Source organism: Curcuma longa, chromosome 10, assembly GCF_044706935.1.
Source record: "Curcuma longa cultivar G26 ecotype Majalengka, Jawa Barat chromosome 10, ITB_CL_G26_1.1, whole genome shotgun sequence".
In the NCBI taxonomy this organism is placed as follows: domain Eukaryota; kingdom Viridiplantae; phylum Streptophyta; class Magnoliopsida; order Zingiberales; family Zingiberaceae; genus Curcuma; species Curcuma longa.
The window spans coordinates 9029625-9054447 of NC_133870.1; the positions used below are offsets into that span (position 1 = coordinate 9029625).

General features: G+C 34.9%; 1 protein-coding gene across 1 annotated transcript; it reads left to right on the forward strand.

Moving 5' to 3' along the window:
* Positions 1 to 1459: 1459 nt before the first annotated feature.
* LOC141835977 (DNA mismatch repair protein MLH1) lies at positions 1460 to 23512 on the forward strand. The gene is made up of 16 exons (XM_074723395.1): positions 1460 to 1723; positions 8389 to 8561; positions 8644 to 8716; positions 8809 to 8943; positions 9053 to 9263; positions 13394 to 13542; positions 13669 to 13767; positions 17274 to 17343; positions 17437 to 17572; positions 19350 to 19444; positions 19542 to 19650; positions 21219 to 21384; positions 21870 to 22031; positions 22352 to 22517; positions 22730 to 22887; positions 23182 to 23512. Exons 1-16 carry the CDS (start codon positions 1460 to 1462, stop codon positions 23224 to 23226), a joined length of 2211 nt encoding a protein of 736 aa, XP_074579496.1. The 3' UTR covers positions 23227 to 23512.
* Positions 23513 to 24823: the final 1311 nt, after the last annotated feature.

Here is a 24823-nt window from a genome sequence, read left to right on the forward strand (position 1 = left end):
GTAAATAGTTCTTAAAATTGAATGCTGACTTAGGATGACCATAAAAATATTAAATTCATCTCAACTAAATTTTTATTAAGTTGATAAATATTTTTTTATATATTAAAATACTTTATTTATAATATTTTTGATAAGTCGAATTAAAAAGATAAATAATTTACTTTAACATTTATAATACCTACGACATTTAACATAAAAGTTTTTTCAGGATAAAAAATATATATATATCATTTTGGCAAAATAAGGACAAAAGTGATGCCCTTCTACTTTTAAATCACGGGATAGAGTTGTCAATAGATCAATCCATAATAAAGCGGATAATTCATTAAAAATCAATTATATGATGGAGTGGGATAGACTGACCTATCAATTTGATGGATTGAAAAATCTTCAATCTAATCCGACCCAAGATGAATTGTGAGTTAGACGGGTTAACATAGAAAAAATAAAAAAGTATTAAAAAATTTAAAAATTTTAAGTTTGGTTTACAATTTAAATTGGTCAGGTTAAAATTTTTTAAATTTGAATTGTGATTTAGATGTATTAACTTTACTAATTTATTAATTTTTTTATTTTAATTTTAAAATTTAAAATAAATAAATAAACTTTCTTAACCCGCGGACTAATCCAAACCCACTGTGGACTAACCCACACGGATTACGAGCTTAAGTAGATAAGTCCATCTGAACCATCTTAAAATAAAATTATAAAATTTCAACCTAACCTATCTAAATTGCTTGACGGGATAGATCAACCCAACGGATCCAACCCAAATTGACATCTATATCACGAGGTCCCATTTTTAATTTTTTACAAAAAGATTATATTTTACTATTTAATTATGTAAAATTATTTAAATACTCTTTGATACTATTTTATATTTATCTACATCTTGAAGTAGTCCAGACTTATTGTAACAGCTATAATTATTACAATATAAATTTATATTCATGTTGTAATAATTATTATTTGATCACCATGACAGAGAAGCTGACAATTGTCATCAATTTTCGGTTTCGTCAAAATTGAATCCTTATCCATTTTTGTAACTCTGTTTCATCATAACCAACTCAACTATATTACAGGAATGATTTCGTATATTACAATATGAATTCATAGTTGCTATAATGAATTTTATGGATTCAGAAATTAATTATGAAATAATAATATTAAATAGTACTAAATGATAGTAAGTAAAGTGATATATTTTTTTATAAAAAAATTAAAATGGGACGTTGATTTAGGGAAAAAGACGTTTTCTTTATTTTTGTTCAGGTCTTTTTAAAGTTTTATAATTATTTTAAAAAAATATTTTAAATTTGTTTCATAATTTTAAAAAATATTTTCATATATGCCTATTAGATAAAAAAATTCGTCTCGATCGGTCCCTCTAAGATTAATTGATTCGAACTAAAACAAAAATAATAATCCAAAGCACTCGAGTTCTCCTTCCCACGCGATGGAGATCGACGAGCCCAGTGGTGCAGCGGCGACGATAGCCGAGCCCCAGGAGGCGAGCGCGGCGCAGCCTCCACGGATCCACAGGCTTGACGAGTCAGTAGTGAACCGCATCGCGGCGGGGGAGGTTATCCAGCGGCCTGTCTCGGCAGTGAAGGAGCTCGTTGAGAATAGCCTCGACGCTGGCTCCACCTCCATCTCAGTTACCGTCAAGGACGGTGGTCTCAAGCTCATTCAGGTCTCCGACAACGGTCACGGAATCAGGGTATGCCACTATCCTCGATTTGATGCCCTCGTTTGGTGAGCGCAACGAGTAAACCCTCGTCGGGGGTTTTCAAAGTGTGCAGGTTAACCGACGGACTACGGATATTTCTTTCTTTTGATAGTTAGGTCTCAGATGCTATCTGCTAATTCCTTACGGCAATCCCTTGCTTCATGTCCATGCAGGTGGATTGAGAATTGTTTGATGGCTATTAATATCATACTTGTGCACATATGTGTTCTTCCTGTTGGTTGTTTCTATAAATGCTTAGTTTAGCATGGGTGCAAAAATCAAAATCAGGGTTCACAAGAACAGTCACGGTGACTGTCGCGGACTCTACCTCCAATATCATTTCACGGAGAGGTCATTGTGTGGATTCGTAAAAAACATAGAGAATTAGTAAAAAGAATTTAAATAAATGTATAAATTACATTAGTGATAAAAAATAAAATACATGAAGCCATAAAAATCAATACATCAATACATAATTATCATACAATATAACATAATAAGAAAAATATAATGAAAATTATACTTTATCCGAGCTAATACTATGAAGAGTGATGGAGAAGAATCAAATCTTTATTATATTCTCCTTAAGTATCATGTTGATTAAGTTGATCTCCAACATATGGGTGTCGATATAAATTACTATTGCATTGTCTATATAATAGCCATTTGAATGAGTTGATGAAAGATGTTCAGAATTAGATGATTGACTTTGTAATAATGTCTCATCACGACGATTGTAATATCCAAAACCTTGATACCTAACAGAACTGCCAGTAGCACTTAACGATTCACAATCACGATCATGATGTCCAATATTGCTCCTAAGAAATGTCGAATAATCAATAATTACACTCTGCGCATTAGCAAGATAACCCTTAAATCTACGATGTCTAATTCCACTTCTATAGGATGGTGAATAATTAGATGATCTATAATCACTACCATAGTATCCATATCCACCTGATTGATATCCAATTGGACCATACCCAATATATTGAGACTCCCAATTATAACTTTTTGATCCATAATCATCTCTTATTGGAATTCGTTGGCTCCCTCTCAAAACCAGATATTTCATACGTTATGCAACACCCATATACTGTCGTGAAGATCGAATCAAATGTTCTTTATCATCGGCATCAGGAGATTTTGATAAACTTGTCAAAAAGCAATGTTTCTCAATCCAAGCCGATACCCATGATTAGAATCATGTGTTGCATATAATTTTCACAACCTTGTGCCCATGTCATACCCGTGTCATGCTGATCATCTTGATGACTTTGATGACCATAATGTTCACCATGAGTTTGTTGATTATTTCCATCATTTGAATCATTACTGTCGTCACTTTCATCACTATCTTCATTATTATCTCTTGATAAAACTCCTTTTCCTTTCAATTGTGTTGACTTTCCTACATTATTCTTCTTTCTTGAATGACTTTGAACACTTGCAGTTTTGTTGTGTTCTTCAACATCTGATGCTTGAAGTTTTTGATCTAACCATGCCAAATCATCATCTTTTAAAACTAGTGGTTCATTATCTCTTGTCCATTCATTTAAAATGTCATCATCATGAAAAATATGACTGTGGTCTATCAGGCTGTAAAAAAAATCATCTTCTTTTCAAATTTGTCTTTTTTCGTTCAATACAAACAAAACACTAAAAGGCTGAATCAAAAGTAAAGTCAAATCAAACAAAATGGTTAAAAAAGGAATCCAAAGTCTTCCTAATCAAGTTCCGTTTTGTTCCATTTTTTGCCATTATAATGCCTAAGAATGCTGTCCTATAGCAACCAACGTTATTAATTGGGAATCTGACATGACATTAGGCGTTCCTGTGTTAGAACGCCTGTTCTGGCCGTTCCACGTCCGTTCCGACGAATCATGATCAAAATAGTCGAATTTGTTAAGACCCGTGCGAGCTAGAGGGTGGGGGGGGGGGGGGGGGGTTAAATAGTTCTGATCGCTTCTCGTCTTGAATGAGGGTTTGTCGTTTGAATGCGTAGCGAAAACCTTGACGCCACATGCACAACTTCGGGATTTTACTTGGTATCCATTTTCTTGAGATGACTAATCCAAGACCTATTCTTAGGGATCTCCCTCCACTAGAATCTTCTCCTTTTCGGATACCTTCCGGAGGTGGAGAAGTCTCTTACAAGCTATTCTTACAACAAACAAAACAAGAAAATAAATACAAATGCAAATACATGAATCTTGCTTTCAGCGCTTTTTTGTCGTCTGGAATTGCCTCTTGTTGATCTTAAAATGCACTAGCACTTCGTCTTCAAACCTCCAAGAACCGGTGTCGAAAATCTCTTTGAAATCTTTCTTTAAAAGGCTTTAAGTCGGGATTGATTTCTACTTATCAATCGACTGGTCTTACCCATTAGTCGATTGATATGTCTCTGACACTATTCTTTCCATTGAACGACCACTGAACCTTTTGAAATTCTATCTGATTTTGTCAATTTTCAAATATCAATCGAATCGATTTGTGAATACTTGGCTGATTAGGCTGATTGAGCAACCAGTCGAATCGATTATCTTCTGTTCATTTTTGAAACAACATCAGTCGACTGATGACCCTGATAAGTTAATCAATTCTCTTCTGTTCGCTTCTGAAATAATACCAGTCAACTGATAATCCCTTATTAGTCGAATTGATTTGTTTTTGTTCGGTTATGATCAAAATTAGTCGACTGATACACATAATCGATTAATATTGAGTAAAAATATAGATCTCTGAACGAGCTCCATTTCGTATCTTAGATCGCTTTATTCGGATATCCAATTCAAAAGTTATGATATTCGGAAGTTTATTCTGTCGGGACTTCCTCGTTGCCTGACATCCGATCAAGCTTGTTTTGTCGGGACTTCATGCTTCATGCCAATTCCTTGTTGAACTTCCGACTGCCAAGTGTTGTGTCAACCGTAATCTACTTGGACTTTTCTCTTGCTAATTACCTATTGAATTTGCGATCACTAAGTATCTGGTCAATCGTGATCTATTTGACTTTCCGTTTCGTGCCAACTTCATATTGGACTTTCGATTGTCAAATATTCGATCAACTGTGATCCACTTAGACTTTTATCTTGTGAACTACTTGTTGGACTTTTGATTACTAAGTGTTTGGTCAACCGTGATCCATTTGGACTTTCCGTCTCATGCTAACTCTATGTTGGATTTCCGACCATCATGTATCCGGTCGACTGTAACTCATATGGACTTTTCATATCTTGTCAAGTATCCGGTCAACCTTGACCTATTTGAATTTTCGCTCAACTAACTTAACATATTGATCGATTATCAGGTATTTGATCAACTTTGACCTACTTGACGTCTCGACCAATTAACATATTGATCAAACATCGAAACCCCAACTCAAGTCAACCTGAACTTGGTCAACCTTGACCAGGGTTGATCGCACCAACAATGAACTGATTGTAATTTTCCCTTGATCCTTGCAGTTTGATGAACTATTATTTATGTCCAACGAGTTTGATTTCTCTATACGATACCATAATTCAAGATCAAGCTCAGTTCACTTACATCGCTAAATGAGCTTCATTCGAGCTCAACTTGAGTCCAACTTGTTCACAATTCATGTAGCTCAAACTTGATTTAAGATGGTCACTCAACTTAAGCTTGACCTCAATTTATAATTTGATCTAATAACACCTAAAAACAAACTCTTTTTCACGCCAACAACTGAAAAAAAACCTAGTTTACTCCTGAAACAATGTCTTGTCTGTACATAGATTTTATGTGCAAAAATGTTTAATACCTATTGCTAGATTTGAGATTTTTTCCTATAGGGCCCTGGCAAAGCTATAATTGTGGACTTTTTCTGTTTTTTCCCAACAAGGTGGCCCTTTTACTGAATTTAACAGCACCTCAATTATATTAAGGACTAAACATTCAATGAAATGCTCAATACCTTTACAGTATATTCTTCTATCAAAATATTGTACTGGATAAAAAAAACTTTAAACAATCATCAGCATTTACTTGTCATTTAGGCAAAAGAGGTATATACAGAATATAGAACATAGAATAGCTCTAAAAGTATACATGCTTATAATTCTATATGTATGCTCATATAATCCCCCAATAAGGTATTACTACTAAAAACATGTTCAATGATCTACATTTGGTGGGCATATACATGCTTGAAATGTCCTGTATACATACAGTTTGTTTTTTTTACAACTTCTACACAAGTATGCTCACTTGATTATATGAAAGCTTCCTGATAATGCTGAAACTATAGTAGATCAAACTTGTTAAGGCTAAGCTCAGCTTGGCTTTGCTAAGAAACAACTTAGTACTTAAATAAATTTTTCATGAGCTGATGTGTCTTAACTAATGTTTTTATGAACATTTAGAATGGGTTTTGACTGTTGTGAACCTGTGAAATAAAACAAAATAGAACAATTAACATGCTGAAGTGAATCAAAACAAGCAGGATGCTAGAAATTGGTGGAAACATATAAAGTCAACTCTTAATTTTGATAGTATTGTCCTCGCTTTACTTTCTCAAGGTAAACAACTGGAAATGGGAAGATGCAGAAAGATAAGATTAAAAGTGAAACCTATATGGATGGATTAGTGAAAAATAAACTATGACCATTTTTCTTAACCTCACTTCAATGATTCAAACATGCACTGATGAAAAACAATAAGTTTAACAAGCTGCACACCTTCAATGTTGTATAAGACCTTTTTGTTACAGTGACAGGTTAAAAATTCCCATCATATTTCAAAATCCCTATCTTTTGTGTTGTAGCCGAGATGTTTACTTTGGATATAATGAAATAGGTATCTCCGTCACTGCATAGAGTTGGGAGGAATAGAATCTTGAGGTGGCAACATGGAAATGTGACAAGACAAAGAGACCCATAGCTCAAAGTTTATGGTCTTCGAGAGTGTCTTATCTGCAACAAAACAGACTTACTCTAGGAATATCTTTTTCTAAGAAAAACTTAAGGGAAGATTTCATTCTATAGAAAATAACAGAAATAATCCTAATTAATCCCCTTTTCTAGGATCTTATCATCTTGAATGTATATTTTGCACTCTAAGAGAAATTAGTGTAGTTGAGAAACTTGATACCTTATTATCAAAAATAGAATTACAATCCTTATATTTATAGAACCTAAACACGACTAATTCTATATAAAATTATGCATATTACTAGGTGAGCCTTGGACTCGGTATCTTTAATAATTATATCTCACACCTCACATGTTGGAGCATTTGATATTTATCATGCCTAGCTTGTTACACACACGCGCGCGCGCACACACACACACACACACACACACACACACAAAAAAGAAAAACAAATTGTGTAGCAGAAGAAGCATAGTAAATATGTTGGTTATTTGTTCTAGCTACATTGTGGATGAAGTGGTAGTTCATCTTAATGTTTTGGTATGCTCATGGAAATAGAACATTGGATTGATTATGATATCAATAGTTGCTTGATTGCCATAATGCATATCTATTGATTTTGTAATGTTGAAACTGAGGTCATCAAGAAAGGATTTTATCTACATTATCTCATAGGTTGTATGTGTTATTCCCCGTATTCTTTGTCATCAAACTAGATCGTGCTTTCTATGTTTTGTTTTTGCTTCTCCATGACATAAGATTGCCTTCTTCATGAACTGGTTCTTGATTAATAGTAGATCTAGTATAAGCAACATCAGAAAAGACAACTATATGTAGTTCTTTTTTTGTAAACTAATCCTTTTCATAGGAATCCTTTAATATTCTGAAGGATACTTAACACAATCTCCTTGCGACTCTTCTTGAATCTCTTCATGAACTAATTCACAATGCTTACTTTAAAGAGTATATTTGGTCTAGTAATTGTGAGATAGATGAGTCCGACCTGCCTTTGATAATGACAGAGTTGTCAAATTCATCATCATCTATGATAGATTATGATTTTGTATAAGTGGAGTCTCTACTTTGCACTCAAGATCATTGTTTCTTGCAAAAGATTCATCATTATTTGCTTTGAGGTAAATATGTTCTTTAGAGTTATAAGCAACTTCCACTCCAAGGAATTAACACAGCCTTTCTAACTCTTTATTGATAATTTTGGTTCCAAGGTATTTTTATATCGATTATACTCTGCATATCACTTCCAGCTAAAAGGTTGCACTAACATGAACTACTAAAACTCGAATATTAGCAATGCTTTATCAAACAAATACTGAATGATTTGTTTTCTTGCACTATTGCACAAGAGGTTGACTTGTGTAATTTCTTGTCCACTCGTGAACTTCATTTATTTGAGTCTGCTCCTGAGCAATATACTTGAAGGTCTATGTCAACTTCTTCAAAAAGATCATCATGCAAACAAAACAATTATAATGATCTAAAATATTTGCAACTCTATTTTACTATTAATTGGCAAGTGACTAGATCGAGGGAGAGAGAGCAATTAGTATGGGGATGGTGGAATGAATTGGCTCTGATGCAAAGTTGAAAAAAGTTAATGTCTTATTGTTAATAAATAGATTGCAACCCATGGACCAATTTGCAAAGAAGGGATTGAAATATATTGGTAATCACCTTAGGCTGCTTAAGCAGCAGAGTGTTAACCTATGCTAACATTTGTGTTGTGGTTTTGTTAATGTCAGTATGAAGATCTGCCTATACTATGTGAAAGGCACACCACATCAAAATTGTCTACTTATGAGGACCTTCAGACAATTAAATCAATGGGTTTTAGAGGAGAGGCTTTGGCCAGCATGACTTATGTTGGTCATGTAACAGTAACAACTATAACTGAAGGCCAGTTGCATGGTTATAGGTGCATTATCTCATATTTATACTTTCCTATTTATGGTGACCTTTTTATATATTATTTTAATATTTTTCTTTCACCAATGCAGGGTTTCTTATAGAGATGGAGTGATGGAACATGTGCCCAAACCTTGTGCTGCTGTAAAGGGGACTCAGATAATGGTGATAAATATGTAACTGTCCAGATATTATTGAGTTTTCAAGTCTAAATCTCTTAGCTTATTATGGATCCTTGAACAAAATTTTTGTTCCAGGTTGAAAACCTATTTTACAACATTGTTGCTCGTAGAAAAACATTGCAGAATTCCAGTGATGATTATGCAAAGATTGTAGATCTTGTTAGTCGGTTTGCAATTCATAACACGTCAGTGTGCTTTTCCTGCAGAAAGGTCAGTGAACAAAAAATTATTCAAGTGTTTTAATTTCAGAAAGCTCAGGCGATGATGTGTCTGAAGGCGTAGTATTATATGCTTTTTCTTTCTTTCCTAATTTGTTCAGCATGGTGCAAATAGAGCAGATGTTCAAAGTGTTACTACTTCTTCCAAGCTTGATGCTATCAAAACAGTATATGGTGTTTCTGTTGCTCGTGAATTGATGGAGATAAGTGCTTCAGATGATAATCCTGATCAATCAATATTTAAGATGTCAGGCTTTATCTCTAATGCAAATTACATTGCAAAGAAAACTATGATGGTTCTTTTCATAAATGGTATGTGTCATTGACTTGTATGACTATGCAAGTACAAATAATGTCTAATGTGTTGGCCTATGAGGTCCAGTTTATCATAATCATAATGGAACTTAGGATTTCTACTGAGTTAAAGTGGCCAGTAATTCGGAAATGTCTGTTTCATGTTATGCCCAGAAAATTGTTATGATTTTTTCATAAATAGTATGTGTCATTGACGTGCATGGTTATGCAAACACAAATAATACCTAATGTTCTGAGCTGAGGTCCAGTTTGTCATAATCATAATGGAACTTAGGATTTCTGCTGAGTTTAAGCGGCCAGTAATTTGGAAATGTCTGTTTCGTGTTATTATGCCTACTTTTTTGGTTCTTGTTTTACTTTCAAAAGCTTTTATTAGCATCTAATACCGTTAGCTTTTATTATCATCTCATACTGTTACGGCTTGCTTTTTTCCTGTTTTATGCAAATCTTATGTCACACATCAGGATAGAGTATAGCGGAGAGAACTTACAGCTCATTGTTTTGTTTTGGTGCTATAGGTGTATCCTATATCCATTTACAGTTGATAAAAGCATTGGTTATATTCCATGCACCTATCCGTGGATGAGGGACAACTTTATATGAGCATTTCTAAATCCTTTTGTTTATCTAGGTTCTTCATTCTACTGCTGTTATATTGGTACCATGCTTCAAAAGGGCTTGGCTTTTCCATTTTCAGGTTGTTGAACTTGAAGGCCACAATATAAGATGGAATTATAGTTTCCTTTTGTTATACTAATAAGGAAAGTAATCAGATCCAACTCACAATAAATGGGGAAAGGTGGTTGTCTTTTGTATAGGATCGAACTCGACGTTAGAGGGGGGGGGGGGGGGGGAAATAACATTACGAATTTTACGAACTTGAAATTTAAACAGAAATTACTAGAGTAATACAACGGAATAAATATGAGCAAATAACTTAAGCATGCAATCAAGTTGATGATAATATCTTTGTCTTGTTGGGATCGGTGCGTTCACTAGAGGGGGGTGAATAGCGCTTTTCGATCTTTCTGCAAAATAGTTAGCGGAAGCAAAAGAAAACAGAACAAAAAGATCAATGCGCTAACCCGTTCGATTTACTTGGTATCCACCTCAACGAGGTAACTAATCCAAGGATCCACACACATAGCCGACGATTCCACTACGAAGAAATCTCCTTCTCAAAGCAAGCTTCGAAGACGGAGAAACCTTTACAAAAATCTCTCTTCCTCGTACAAGATATGTAGTTTGGTTTTGAGGAGGAAGATAGAGAGTTTTACAATATCAGAGAGCAATCAGAAAGATGAAAGAAGCAAGTGTTGATTTCTTCGATGTTGACTGCTCTTTTTATCATTTTCCGTATATCAGTCGACTGCTCCTAAGGTCAGTCGACTGATGGGCTTCAAACGACTCTTTAATTCGCATTTAATTGGCCAGTTGTCACCCAACGACAGTCTATCAGTCGACTGCTCAACGCCAGTCGACTGAATCACTCGACTGAACTTTCTGTTTGACCCCAGTCGACTGCAGTTACAGTGCCAGTCAACTGATGCTTCTGAGTGCGCTTGTGTGTGCTTCTGATCAACTACCAGTTGACTGCTGGCAGGGTCAGTCGACTGGTCAAGCTTAAAACTTCCCCTTTCAGCTTCCACAAGCTCGTGCCCTTCACGTTTCCCTCCGTGTTAAGTCTTCCTTTGATGTAAGCCTTCAAACGCCTTCCACAAGCCTCGTGCCCTTCCTTGCACTAGCTTGAGACGCTTTCGGCTTCGTCGTGCTAAGTCTTCCTTTGCCAAGAGGCCTCATTGGCTTCTTCTTCATCCGTTTAGCCTTGGTAAGCCTTCAAACGCCTTCCCAAGCCTCGTGCCAAGAGTGTCCTTTGCCAAGAGGCCTCCTCCGGGACTTCATCCTTTGCCAAGACGCCTCCGGGACTTCACCAAACTCCATTCCTGGACTTTCCTGTGAACTCAAGTCACACATGTTAGATCACAAACATTGCCTAATTTAAACTCACTTTGCCAAACATTAAAATTCAAATCACTTGGGGCAAGATTGTACCAACATGTCTAAGCATGCAAAGCTTTCACACAAATAATAAGGATGCACAACTTAAACAAATTGATTCTTATTTCGATTAACTCATTTCTAGAAATATTCTAGAGGTGGAGAAATCTTTAAAAAATTTAAAAATTAAGCACACGACAATATATAATTCTATGGCAACAAGGAAATAATAAAGTTACGCTAGTGTTGTTGATTTAGGAAGATGAGGTGCAGTGTTATAGCACGTTGTCGAAGTTGCATCCGAAGAGCACAGAGAATAAGAACACGAACATATTTGTAGTGAGTCGGAAGAATTGAATGATGAAGACGCTGCCTCGAGGCTCCTTTTATAGGTCTTCTTCAGATACTGACGTGATACTTCCCAATTGACTAGACCATCCCCGGTTGCTTGGGAGATTATTGATGTGGTTGTAACGTTTATCCAGTAGTAAATGCTATCTGCGGTTCCAGTAGACTAGACTCTCTCCGGTCGCCTGGAGGTAGGTCATTTTCTATCTTTGATATGCTTTCTTGAATCGTTGAATCTTATTCCTACCAGTCGCCTGGAAGCATCTACAGTCGCTTGGATGCTGTGGTCGCCCTCTCCTCGCTCTAGTCGCTTGGTAGACTTTGACTCTAACAGTTGAAAGTTATCTCCAGTCAATCGTCCGGACTCCCTCCTAGTTGCTTGAAATCGTTGGACCTTACTTCCCTGCACTTAATACACGTAATCAGTATGATATAAAGTTTAACTTCACTCGCGCATACCTTAACTAGATGTTCAGCTCCCATCTAATGTGATTTGCCAAGTTCAGCTTTCGGCGGATTCCACTTGGACTTATTTACCAAGACTTCAACTTCCAGCTGATTTTACTTGGACTTGCTCTGCTAAGGTTTCAGCTCCTAGCTGACTTTGTTTGGACTTGCTCTGCCTAGTTCTCCCAGCTGATTCTGCTTGAACTTGCTCTGCCTAGTTCCCAACTAGGTCTTTTCTGTTTGGTTTTGAATAAAAACTTAACTAATTGCCTAGTTCCCAACCAGGACTTTACACTTGGCTAGCGTAACTAGGACTTAGCCAATTGTCTGGTTCCCAATTAGGACTTCCTACTTGCCTAGATTCACTAGGACTTAGTCAATTGTCTAGTTCCCAACCAAGACTTCGTACTTGTTAAGTAACTTACTTCACTCGACACTGAATCATTAGTTCATAAACAAACTAACTTTACACTTAGTCATACATTAAAACTCTAGGTTCATTGTGGTGCTTCCAACATCAACAATCTCCTCCTTTTTGATCGTATAAAAAATAAGTCAAAGTTAGTTCTAATCAAGACTTAACCAACTGTCTGGTTCCCAACTAGGATTTTACACTTGCCTAACTTCATTAGGATTTAGCCAATTGCTTGGTTTCCAACCAAGACTTCGCACTTGCCTAGCTTCATTAGGATTTAGCCAATTGCCTGGTTCTCAACCAAAACTTCGTACTTGCCTAGCTTCACTAGAACTTAGCCAATTGTTTGATTCTCAACTAGGATTTCGTACTTGTCAAGTAACCTACTTTACTTGATACAGAATCATTAGTTCACAAACAAATTAATTTTACACTTAATCATACATCAAAACTCTAGATTCATTGTTGTGCTTCCAGCACCAACAATTTGAACCTTTAGGGCCAAGTCATGACTCTCTCTCTCTCTCTTTCACACGCACACACAGAGTTGAAATTGGGACCTTCGCACGTGAGGTTTGCAATTATAACAAAAATGGACTTTGTAACCTGCAAAACACATACTGATTTTTTTGATTGATGGATGCCATCTTCACCTTAGAAACTGTCATCTAAGCTTATCTTACAAGTTCATTAGCCAGATAGATCATTTTCAAAGTTGAATCATTTTAGCCTTATCAGTCGTTGGAGTAAGATTGTAAATACATTGCTTACCATGCTTCCGTTTGTCATTTATGATTGATAAATCTGGGGGGTGGGCACACCTATCATTTTGCACAGAGATACAAATGTACTATTCCTATCAAAATCTTGGAAATCAGGTCAGTTCCTCTCTGCATTATCTGAGGGTTTTCTTGTTTAGACAGGCTGGTTGAATGCTCTGCCTTGAAGAGAGCTATAGAAGTTGTGTACTCTGCAACACTGCCCAAGGCAGCTAAACCTTTTATTTATATGTCAATTGAACTTCCATCTGAACATGTAGACGTGAATATCCATCCCACTAAAAGAGAGGTATGCCATCAGAATTTGCCAGAAAAAAAACTAGAAGAAACATCTTTTAAATCAAGTGATTCATTGAAGTTTTCAAAATTTGGTATAACATAATTTGGTAACATGTTGCTTTCTTGTTCTATGCAGGTGAGCCTTTTGAATCAAGAAAGTCTTATTGAAACAATACAGAGTGTTATTGAGTCTAAATTGATGAACTGTAACAATACAAGGACATTTCAAACTCAGGTAACTTTTATCCTTATAACATACTTTAATTGTGGGAGCTGTAGTTGGTACATGCTTCAGTGCCGTCATACAGAAAAGCTGATAAACTAGGTTTTGGGCTTGGCAAGATTGTTTGCAAATCTTAAATCTACTCAAGCTTGTTCCAAATATATAACCTAACTTATTAATGGCATATTCAATTTTAGAAGCCTGTAAGAATTTGGTAAGTAAATCTGCTAGTTGATCATCGAATTACAAATGAGGTGGTATTTTTATTGAATTACACTTTCTTCTGGTAAAGTGACAATCAACACTGTGCTTTTGACCTCTCATGAAATACTTGATTAGAAGTTACATGCATAAGTTTGTTTATCACAGTACAACTTTCATAAGTTCAATGGGAAGATTTCCCAACTTGGTCATTATGGGCACACTTTAGTTTATCTTTTTTAGTGAGAATAATTGAAACCAAAATAAAAATTTGAAATGTCTAAACCGAAACCATTTCAATTTGATTTGAAACCTAAACCAAAATTTTCAGTTAGTTTTGTTTGAAATCTTAAATTGGAAAATAAATATATATTAACCAAAAAGTAATCAAAACTACTTTTCAAGCTAATTTTCTATTGAATAACTATAAAACTTGTAATTTAAGAATTATGTTGATTAGTAAACATAACAAATAAATAAAACCATACTAATTAACATACTAGTTTTTCTATGTATACATAATATACATATTATAAAATTCTTAACTATTTGGTTCAACTTTAATGGTTTGTATAAGCTCACAGTAAAAACAAACTAAAATTGATAAATTCATAGACAATAAGAAGGATACATCTTAACTGAGAAATGCAATGAAATAGTAATGTCATGTTTACTTTTTAATTGAGAGAAAAGAAAAGAAAGAGAAGGAAAATAGAGGAAGGCTTTGTATCTTAGTTTTTGCTCATCTTTCTTGTTAGGCAACTAGGGGGAAGGCAGTCACATACTTGGAAATTACGCTCTTTCATTTGGAAATTTGGAAATCATGTTATTCGTCCATCAACCTAAATAAACATAAGTGATATGATATGTGCTCCTAGTCATGTCAAATTAGAGAAAGACAATTAAAAATTTTAAACTAAGCACTTGAAGGTTGCTTTAACCTATACAATGATTTCTTTATCTTTTTCACTAGGTCAACTCCCACTCGACAAAATATATTAAAACATAGTTTAAATAGCAAGAGAGTGTCAAGTAGAACGTACTTTGCAAAGAAAAATGGGAAGGTTCACATTAAAGTCTTGATTTAGGATGATGGTATGTGACAGGAGGGTTGGAGAAACCATGGTTTGAAATCTCGAGCCGTATCGTGTGATACTGGCGAAAAATTTCATTTCATTGACGGACCGACACTAACATAGGAGTTCCGGTCGAGAGATGCCATTGGAGGCGTCGCGCAGGCCCGGCGATGCCTCCGCGCACGGGTCGCACGCCCCCCGGTCGCGCGCCCTCCGGTGCGCATTGTGATTTTTGTTTTGTTTTGGCATCGCCTGAGCTCGGCGACGCCACCGGAGGTGTCGCACGGGCCTGACAACTCCTTCGCGCGCGCCCCGGTTGTGTGCATCGCGATTTTTGTTTTGTTTTTAACTTAGGATTTAATGAGATTTTAATAATCAATTCCTAGTTATAATTGGAATAATTTAAATAGGCTTTATTAAAAGCCATAAAATTATCTTATTATTTTTTAAAATATTTTATTTTTTATTTTTAAATATTTAGATTAAATTTTATATTTTAGTTAATATATTTTATATTTTAAAAATATCAAAATTATACCGGCACGGTATAATACAGTACCGAAACTGTATCGTTCTGGTGCGGGACCAAAATCTTGGCACGGTTCGATATTTTAAACCTTGGGAGAGACTCAAGGAAGTGATGGAGCATCCTTAGGTTTCAACAAATAATATGAAATTCTGATTTCTAGGTGAGTTATTTTATTTCATGACGAGTTGGTAGTTCTGCTTTGGCAACCATGTCTGCAAAGTTTGAAGGATTAAAATCTTGTCCTAGTGCAACATATGGTTATATTAAAAGTGGAACTCTTAAAAATATTCAAGCACACTAATCTTTTAATTAAGGACGTGTATGATGATGTAATAACAAGAGTGAAGACTTAGGCAGGTTAACCAAAGTGTTTCCTATAAAAATAAAGTTATATCATAGATCAACTCAAGTCCATATCTTTTTACACGTTTTAGATGAAGTCATTGGACACATCCAAGATAAGTTACCATAGCGCATGTTGTTTATAGACGATATTGTTTTGGTCGATAAGACTTGTGAAGAAGTAAATGCTAAGTTTGAATTTTGACGGGAGGCACTGGAAGGTGAAGGTTTTGGGCTTAGTAGAGTAAAGATAAAATATATAAAATTTAAGTTTAGTACTAATAGACATAGCAAGCCAATTCTTAAGATAGGAGATGTTGAATTACCTATAAAGTTAAGTATCTAAAATCGTTTTTGCAAAAGGATGGATGAGTTGATAGCGATGTTTTACATAAGATACAAGTAGGAGGGTTGAAATGGAGGAGGGTGATCGTAAGGTATTTCTAAAGTTTAAAGGGAAATAAAACGATTTTAGATCTACTACATTATATAGAGTTGAATTTTGGACTATGAAGCGAGTACGCGAACAGAAGATGAAAGTCACAAAGATGAGGATGTTAAGGTTGATGCGTGGACATACGAGAATGGATAAAATAAGAAATAGAATATTAGAGAGAAAGTTTAAGCTATACCTATTAAGGGAAACTCCGAAAGATGTGTTTAATATTGTATGGATATGTACTTAGACAACTAATAAATACCTTAGTTAGAAGATATAAAATTGTGACAAATACACACATTAATCGAAGAACAGAGATTACATATAAGACATGGATTGCAATGATAAAACTACATAAAGTTCACATAGACGATGATATATTAGGGAGTAAGCCCAATGGCGTAGGAGGATTCATATATCTGAATCCAGTTAGTGGGATAAAAGCTTGATTGTTGTTGCTGTTGTAATCTTTCAATTCATAGTGATTTTTGTTTCACATTCATGATTGATGTACACTCTAGATCAGTCAGAATCAATAGGAATATGATATGTTGGATGGTGGTTACTAAATTTTATTGAAACCAAGTCATCAATATGTTTGAAGTGCGTGCCTTTTGAGTCAGAAAATCTCGTCAGATCTGCCTTGGACTAGTCATGATCAGATAGCAGATAGTGGAAAGATTAATTAACTAGTATTGATTAGAACTGAGACCATCCTCAATTATTTTAAAATTCTCAAATTAATGTGAAGAATTTTATGCTGTAATATGCAATACTAACCAGGTATAGATATATAGTGTCACTTGCTTGTTCTTTGGCGTCTTATGAGCTGTAATGTAGACATCAGTTAAGGAATTCATAATATTTGCATCAAACCTGTTCTTTTCAATTTTCCTCCTGCTTAACCATTATTTTCATTGGTATGTGACAGGCTGTAAGTTCTGCACCAGCAAGTAATTTCTCTATTAGAAAGGACATTCAGAACAATCCTTGCTCTTCTGGTACCAAATGATTGTCTCTAATATTGTCCTTAGCAAATGATATTTTGATTCTTGGGATAAGGATGTGCAAATTTGACAAATCTTGTACTGTAGGGGGGAAATCCCAGAAAATGCCAATAAATCAAGTGGTTAGAACAGATTCTCGTGATCCTTCTGGAAGGTTACATGCTTATTGGTCAAATGGTCCTCTTTCACAACATCAAAAGAAGTCAGATTTGGCTTCTGTTAGGTATATAAATTGTTCCTTATAGCTTTCCTTATTGGCTGTGTTTCATGATACATTCGATGTCAATGACAAATCCAAAGACAACTAAATTACATTTAGGAGTTTACAAGGGAAGAGAGAGTTGCCAATTCACAATAAGGATCAGAAGCCAAAAGTTTGTTCTAGAAATACAATTTTTTCTCTAACTATTAATTGAATTATTTTTTGACCAAATAATTGCTATTATTGAATTGAATCCTTCCCAATTTGCTAATCTTGTCAAATCTAATAATTTTTCCTTTCACAAGTGATTCACTATTGTAATTGTTATTTTTCCTTTTTTAAATCACAAATTAGAAACTTAAATAAATATTTCTAACTTTGTTGTCACTTGATTTTAGTGGATGTCTGTATGTTCAAATCCATAGGTTATTAACTCCTAATATAAAGGTATATAATCTCGAGTCGTCCTAGAATTTTGGTCTCCAACCAGAATGGTATAGAACTGGTGTCGTGCTATGCTATTAGTGAGAATGTGGTCCAATGTCTTGTAAATATTTATTTGTCCTGTATACTATTTTGTAAACTGAGTCATACATAACCTTAAATCTAGGCCAAATGCTGAAACATTTAGCTTCATTTTAATGAGCATGCTTTAATACATTTTAATACCCTTTCATTTAGATTATTTACCTCAAAAAATAAAAATATACCAATCACATGATCAATTGAATTAAATTTTGTTATGTTATAGTAGTGATATTTGATGCCCTTTAACATGCTAAAGCGATAAGTGTGATGTGACGAACTTAAATGAGTTTCACTCATTTAATCCTCCAATCATATCTTTTTCCCTTTAAATACTATATCAATTATATTTATTGAATTAAAAAAGATTTTACTCATTTTCCCTTTGAATGTATTACAAAATGAATTCATATAAATTTCACTCACACAATGTTCTCCATAATTTGTTTACTTTTAAAAATAAGGTAGCATTTAGATAACTAATTGAATTTGAATTTTTAAAAAAACAAGCTAAAAAAACTTGAATTCATTTTGACGTATACTAGAGTGTGTTAAATCGTGTTGATGGACATTGGCAAGACAAGTGAGATTATCCATGTTGATCAATATCGGGCAAGGGCTTGAAAATTTGTTCCATGCCAATTGGTACGGGTGGAGTTTTTCGTTCTGTTGGCCAATCGGGACATGAATTCATGAAACATGTTTGAAATGATGAAGCACTTGCAAATGACATCTTGTAACGATTGTGACAACTTTATGAGACTCTTGAAATGACAATGAAGCTTCTGAATCCTAACAAATGCTTCCTTAGAATTCTAGCAACAATGACAACCTTGCTCGAGGTTGACAAAGAAATTGTGAGCTCCTGAGACTTCTACCGATTGCCGTGAGCTTTCAAAATGTGGGCAACCACTTCATGAGCTCCTGAGATCATCACTGCCTATGACAGCCTCAAAGTCCTCCTCTTACTTCTTCTTGTGTTCAGATTAGGTGTTCCACACATCTTTCCTCCTCTCCTCCTCTCCTTCCCTCATCCCCTCCTATTATGGTGTTCGGTTTCGGCACACATTCGACATCCATACTCGACACAGGAGGTACATCTTGAGCCAGTTGGGAACCAAAACTTTGACTTGGCTTGAGATTTGAAACCTTGGTACTGGCTTGGTATTGGGTTTTAGTAATTTATTGGTTGATACTTTTTCATCATGTCTCTGACATGAGATTTCAGACCATGCTTAATATTGTTTTTGGCTGATGTTCTATTTATTGCAAGAATTGCTGTGAGACAAAGGAGGAACCCCAGGGAATCTGCAGACCTTAGCAGCATCCAAGAGCTTCTAAATGAAGTTGATCAGAATATTCATTCAGGTAAGATTCTGACTTGGAATATCAATTTCTTAATCTCTGAAATAAAAATTTAGTTTAGCTATGGGTTTGGGTTGATTTATTTGCTTTATCAACACAGAACTCTTGGATATTGTAAAAGATTGCACATATATTGGGCTTGCTGATGATGTTCTTGCAGTACTTCAGTACAATACTCATTTGTACCTTGTAAATGTGGTAAATGTAAGGTAAGAGTTTATACTTCGTTTCCCTTTTATTTATTCTAATTAAATATTTTGTTCGTTTATTTTTTAGTATGTTTCTATTATAAAATACTTGATCCTTGAGGGGAGTGTTTTTATATTAATGGATGTTAGTGTAAAAAACATATAATCATTTGATCTACTATTTTGTGCAGAAAACAAATATTAAATTGCCTTGTACAATTTATGTTCAACTACTAGTACAATGAACAATCTCATCTTACTATATGGTGTTCGTTGCTGTATGGAAAAATGGCCAAGTTAGTTGTAATCCAAATCAGGTCATATGTCCCAGCTTTTATCCCTGATTTGGCACTGCATAAGGCAATTTAAGAATTTAGTATCAAACTTTAACTTATTATATCTGAAATTTAAACGTATGATTTATTGTGCATGGCTTGATACTTAATATTTTTGGTGGACTCTGCTTGAAGTTAGGAAAGTCCCTTTATCCATGTAAGACCAAGGACAAATAGGCTTTGTCCATATTAGAATGAACGCATACATCACACCACCTTGGACAGTACAATTTCATATCTATCTTGTATTTAGGACTTTATAAAACAGCTAGGAAAGGCTTTGTACCTGAGCATATTACTTTTCAAGGATAAAAACAAGTTATACTGATGTGAATTTTATTAAAAAAGATTGCAATATTTTATTGATTTTAAAAGCCATGAATCTTCACCATGCAGCAAATGTTTACCTGTAGTTTTAGCTATGCTTATGACATTTTTATAGTTTTAATCATGCTATCTGCACAAGCTAATGTTATGGATGCCAACTAAACCTGGAAATAATCAAGGGGACTGAACTACAAAGGTGGATGGTCTTATTTGGAAATGTATCTACAGTTAAGCCTCGATTGAGTGGTTCATGTAATGACTATAGAAGTTTAAATGTTACAGTGATATGAACGAAGATACAGAATTATCTGCATCATTAATCCTTGTCGTTCCCTGTTTGCATATGCAATTCACATTTGCAAGTGTCTCAGAGTTCATATTATTCAGATCATAATAATTTTACATCATTGTTTGTGTATTTGCATTTATTAAATAAGTTATGTGGTGCTCAAGTTCTTGGATCTCTCGATGATCCTTATGTCTTAGATGTTCATGGGGACTCAGGAGTGTGTAAAATATTGAAATGATGAAGAAATGTTGTTTCCATTTTGAACCACTGGAGTAGCTCAGAAATGGCGATTTAGAGCATAACCTATAAGGTGATATCAACAGACAAGGTGCCTCACCTATTTGCTTGCTTACATGAAGACAGAAGATAATCATTTTGCATTGGACGAGATTTAGTATTGCTTAAGTCGATTAGTGCTGCATCATTACATCTCAAGCTACCTAAGTAGATTACCTGCAGTTATTGTTGATCCCCGACATAATGTCCTTGTGCTTGGATGTGCATACTTACTAATATGTGTATTTGTGCTGTAGATAATAACCATGTCCTTTATGAAACTATTTTTCATTTATCACAACTCTTTGATGAATTTCGTTAAACTCTTTATTTATCATCAATATCTTGTTCCTTCGAATCAGCAAAGAACTTATGTATCAGCAAGCCATACGCCGGTTTGCTCATTTTAGTGCCATTCAACTCAGTGAGCCTGCGCCAATACCAGAGTTACTAATAATGGCGTTAAAAGATGAAGATTTAAAGTCTACAGATGACAATGATATGGATTTGAAAAATAAAATAGCAGAGGTAATAATCATTCTTCTACATATGCTTCTTAATTGAGCCAATTTATTGTATTATTATCAATCTATTTCTTTCTACCTGCATAACCCAACGTATGGGTGGATTACATGTAGCTAGTCTGTTTCAATAAAATTACCTGGATTCATTGATTATCTTACACTCAAATAAGCTCAATGAAATCAGTTCTGATATGTCATTAAGAGTATTTTCATCCAAAGGATCTCCCAAACTCGTTCAAGATGTCTCATTCATAAATTGACTTTCAACTTGTATTTGCTTGGGTTCATCAGTCTATTACTTGGATATCTAAATTTTTCTTGATTTCTATTCTTTAAATCTTTGGACTATGCCTGTTTGTCTATGATAATTTAATGGCTTGAAAATGAGATGTTTATTAGATTAACTTTGCACTCTAATATATGCAAAATAAGTGCGTATTTGCATGTATATGATGCATAGATGTCTGTTGCTTTGTCTTTGCTCGTCAGATGAATACTGAGTTACTCAAACAAAAGGCTGCAATGCTTGAAGAGTATTTCTGCATAAACATAGATCAAGAAGGAAACTTGATGAGGCTTCCTGTTATACTCGAGCAGCACACTCCTGACATGGACCACGTTCCAGAATTCTTGCTGAGTTTGGCTAATGATGTATGTCTGTATCTTGTATCTTATTTATCTGTATGGCAAATTTCTCTGAAATTTCAGGAGGATCTATGACCCTTGCCTTGATTAAAAATTGGCTCTCTGGAGTCCAATGGCCCAACTCCCATTATCTGTCTCCCGATTTTACTCTATTAATGTTGGTATCTAAACATGTGATCCTATTTGGAAAGTCAAGTAGAAGTATACAACTCTGTCATTCTTAACAATTAGCATGATACCTGATGTTGATCGACTGGTAGTATATGTATTTTAAGGGAAATTTCTACTTTTCTACTTTTTGACACATTGCTGTATTATTTTCATAGGTTGATTGGGAGAATGAGAAAGAATGTTTTCAGACAATCTGTGCTGTTCTTGGTAATTTCTATGCCATGCATCCTCCTGTCCTCCCCAATCCTGCAGGTGATGGAATCCAATTCTACAAGAAAAATCCCAGGTCAATTGACGATACTGGTGATGACTCAAAGAATGGTAATGAAAATTGTTAAACAATGTATGAAGTTCCATTTTAGGCTTATTTTTCGTGGTTGCCTGCTTGTAATTTTATTTTGGTAGCCTTGATTCACACACACACACACACACACACACAAACCTTTCATCGGATCTTATAGATCCATTGACACTTGCACCTGTAAGGTTTACAACGGGAAATTGTGTTAAATTGTCTTTCCTCCTTATAACAGAGAATCCTGAAAAAGATGATCTGGATCAAGAGCTACTTGCTGAGGCAGAAACCGCCTGGGCTCAGCGGGAGTGGAATATTCAACATGTATTATTCCCATCAATGAGGCTTTTTCTCAAACCACCAAAATCTATGGCAACGGATGGAACTTTTGTCCAGGTTAGCTTCTTTTGTATACTTTTGTTGCAAAATGTGATTCTTTTATCCTGCCAGTGTCAGTTCAAAATATCCTTTTTTTTTTTAAGTGTGTAGATAGTGATCTAGCTATACAATATAATTAAGGGCATCATAGCTATCGCCATTTGGCAAAGAAAGCAAAATATACTGTAGTGTTTTCAATATCACTTTGAACTTTCTGGCACAATAAGAACTACTCATACAAAAGAAGAACTGTATTCAATTGCCTATTTAGCCCCCAGTTTCACAACCATCTTCTGCTTTGATATTTGACAGGTCGCTTCTCTGGAGAAGCTCTACAAAATCTTCGAAAGGTGCTAGAAAAAGCTTCCTTTTGCTAATAGAAGGAACTTACTTACTTTTTGGCTCGATGGCTGATGGACCAATCTTGTACGTGTCTTTTCTTTTTCTTCTTTTACATGAACAAAACTCGTGTAGATTTTATAAAAATGGACCAAACTTAGAACTCAAATGCTATTAAGACATGGCTGGGATCGTCACTACCCTTCAACACTCAACAGTAGTTCATCAAATGTCTTATAATGATTAACTACTAGTCATATATTCTAGAGAAAGTCGTCTCCAAGGTATGGTTGAGTTGGTTACTGCGGGACAAATTTGCTGCAGTAGATAAGGATCAAATTTCGACGAAGCTGAGGTAATGCCCTCTCTTATAGTAGTTAATTATAATTTTTTGATATATCTCTTCACAGATGATTGTGAAATCGTTGGATGACGAATTTCACCTTTTTACTAGTGGAGATAGTCTTGAATTAGTCCGGCAAAATTTGGACATCTTGATTAAACCTCTGGCCACAAAACATAATAACTGAAACAGACAACGTGGTTCGATCCCTAGCTACGGTAGGACATCCGGATGGTAACTCAGGGACCCGCGGTTCGATCCCTAGCTACGGCGTATTTATAGAAATTTTCCTCCAAATGGGGAACACAATCAAAGGATGCTGGGCATCTGGATTAGCCGCCGTATGCGCTTCTCGATTTACCCTGGTGGTCGGTGGGAAACTTCCGTGGGACCGGACCGACCACCTCCAGAGATGTGACTACTAGGATTATCATTTTTTTTTTTTTGAAACAGACAACGTGTGAATTGAGGTCCAAGCAAAATTATGAAATACCGTCACTTCTGATCTTGGCCTATCAGATCATCAAGCTCATATCTGATATTTAGAAAGGAAAATTGATCACTTATTTAGAAAATTTTCTCGTTTCTTTCTTTGCTCTCTCAAGAATGATGTTTCACTTTCTTGCCTGACAATTGAGATCATAGCTGAAGTCATGCATGATGCAAGCCAGAGGATCATGAGAGGCCACGGAGGATCCGATAGCACTGAAAGATTAAAATATCATTCACAAATTCCTTGAGAATTCTCTGTTTCATTTTATTTTATATATATTGAAAAGATTATGATTTGTGAATGAAATCTTGCACTCAAAGGGTGTAACTATTCATAAACAATCAATTTTTAGGGAAATTAATTAGTGTCAATTATTGTGCTTATAATAATAGCAAAATGATATTAATATGAAAGTAACTACTTAATATGATGGCATAAACTATTAAATATTCAATCTCATTCACAAATTCCTTAAGAATTATCTGATTCATTCATAGTATGTTATATAATATTTTATTTTATATATATTGAGAAGATTCTGATTTATGAACAAAAGTTTGCACTTAAAGGGTGTAACTATTCATAAACATACCATCATCCAATTTTGAGGAAATTAATTAGCATCAATTATTGTGCTTATAATAATAGTAAAATGATATTAATACGAAAGCAACTACTCATTATGATAGCATGCATAAATGACACTATTAAATGTTCAAAGCCAATTCAACAGAATCAAATAATCCCAATTACGCTGAATCTCGTTCACAAATTCCTTG

Excerpts from the sequence above, each read along its gene's own strand:
- LOC141835977 (XM_074723395.1), top strand. The coding sequence starts at position 1,460 with ATGGAGATCGACGAGCCCAGTGGTGCAGCGGCGACGATAGCCGAGCCC. Across the intron at positions 8,562-8,643 it reads GGCCAGTTGCATGGTTATAG|GGTTTCTTATAGAGATGGAG; the intron begins GTGCATTATCTC and ends TCACCAATGCAG. Across the intron at positions 9,264-13,393 it reads GATGGTTCTTTTCATAAATG|ACAGGCTGGTTGAATGCTCT; the intron begins GTATGTGTCATT and ends TTTCTTGTTTAG.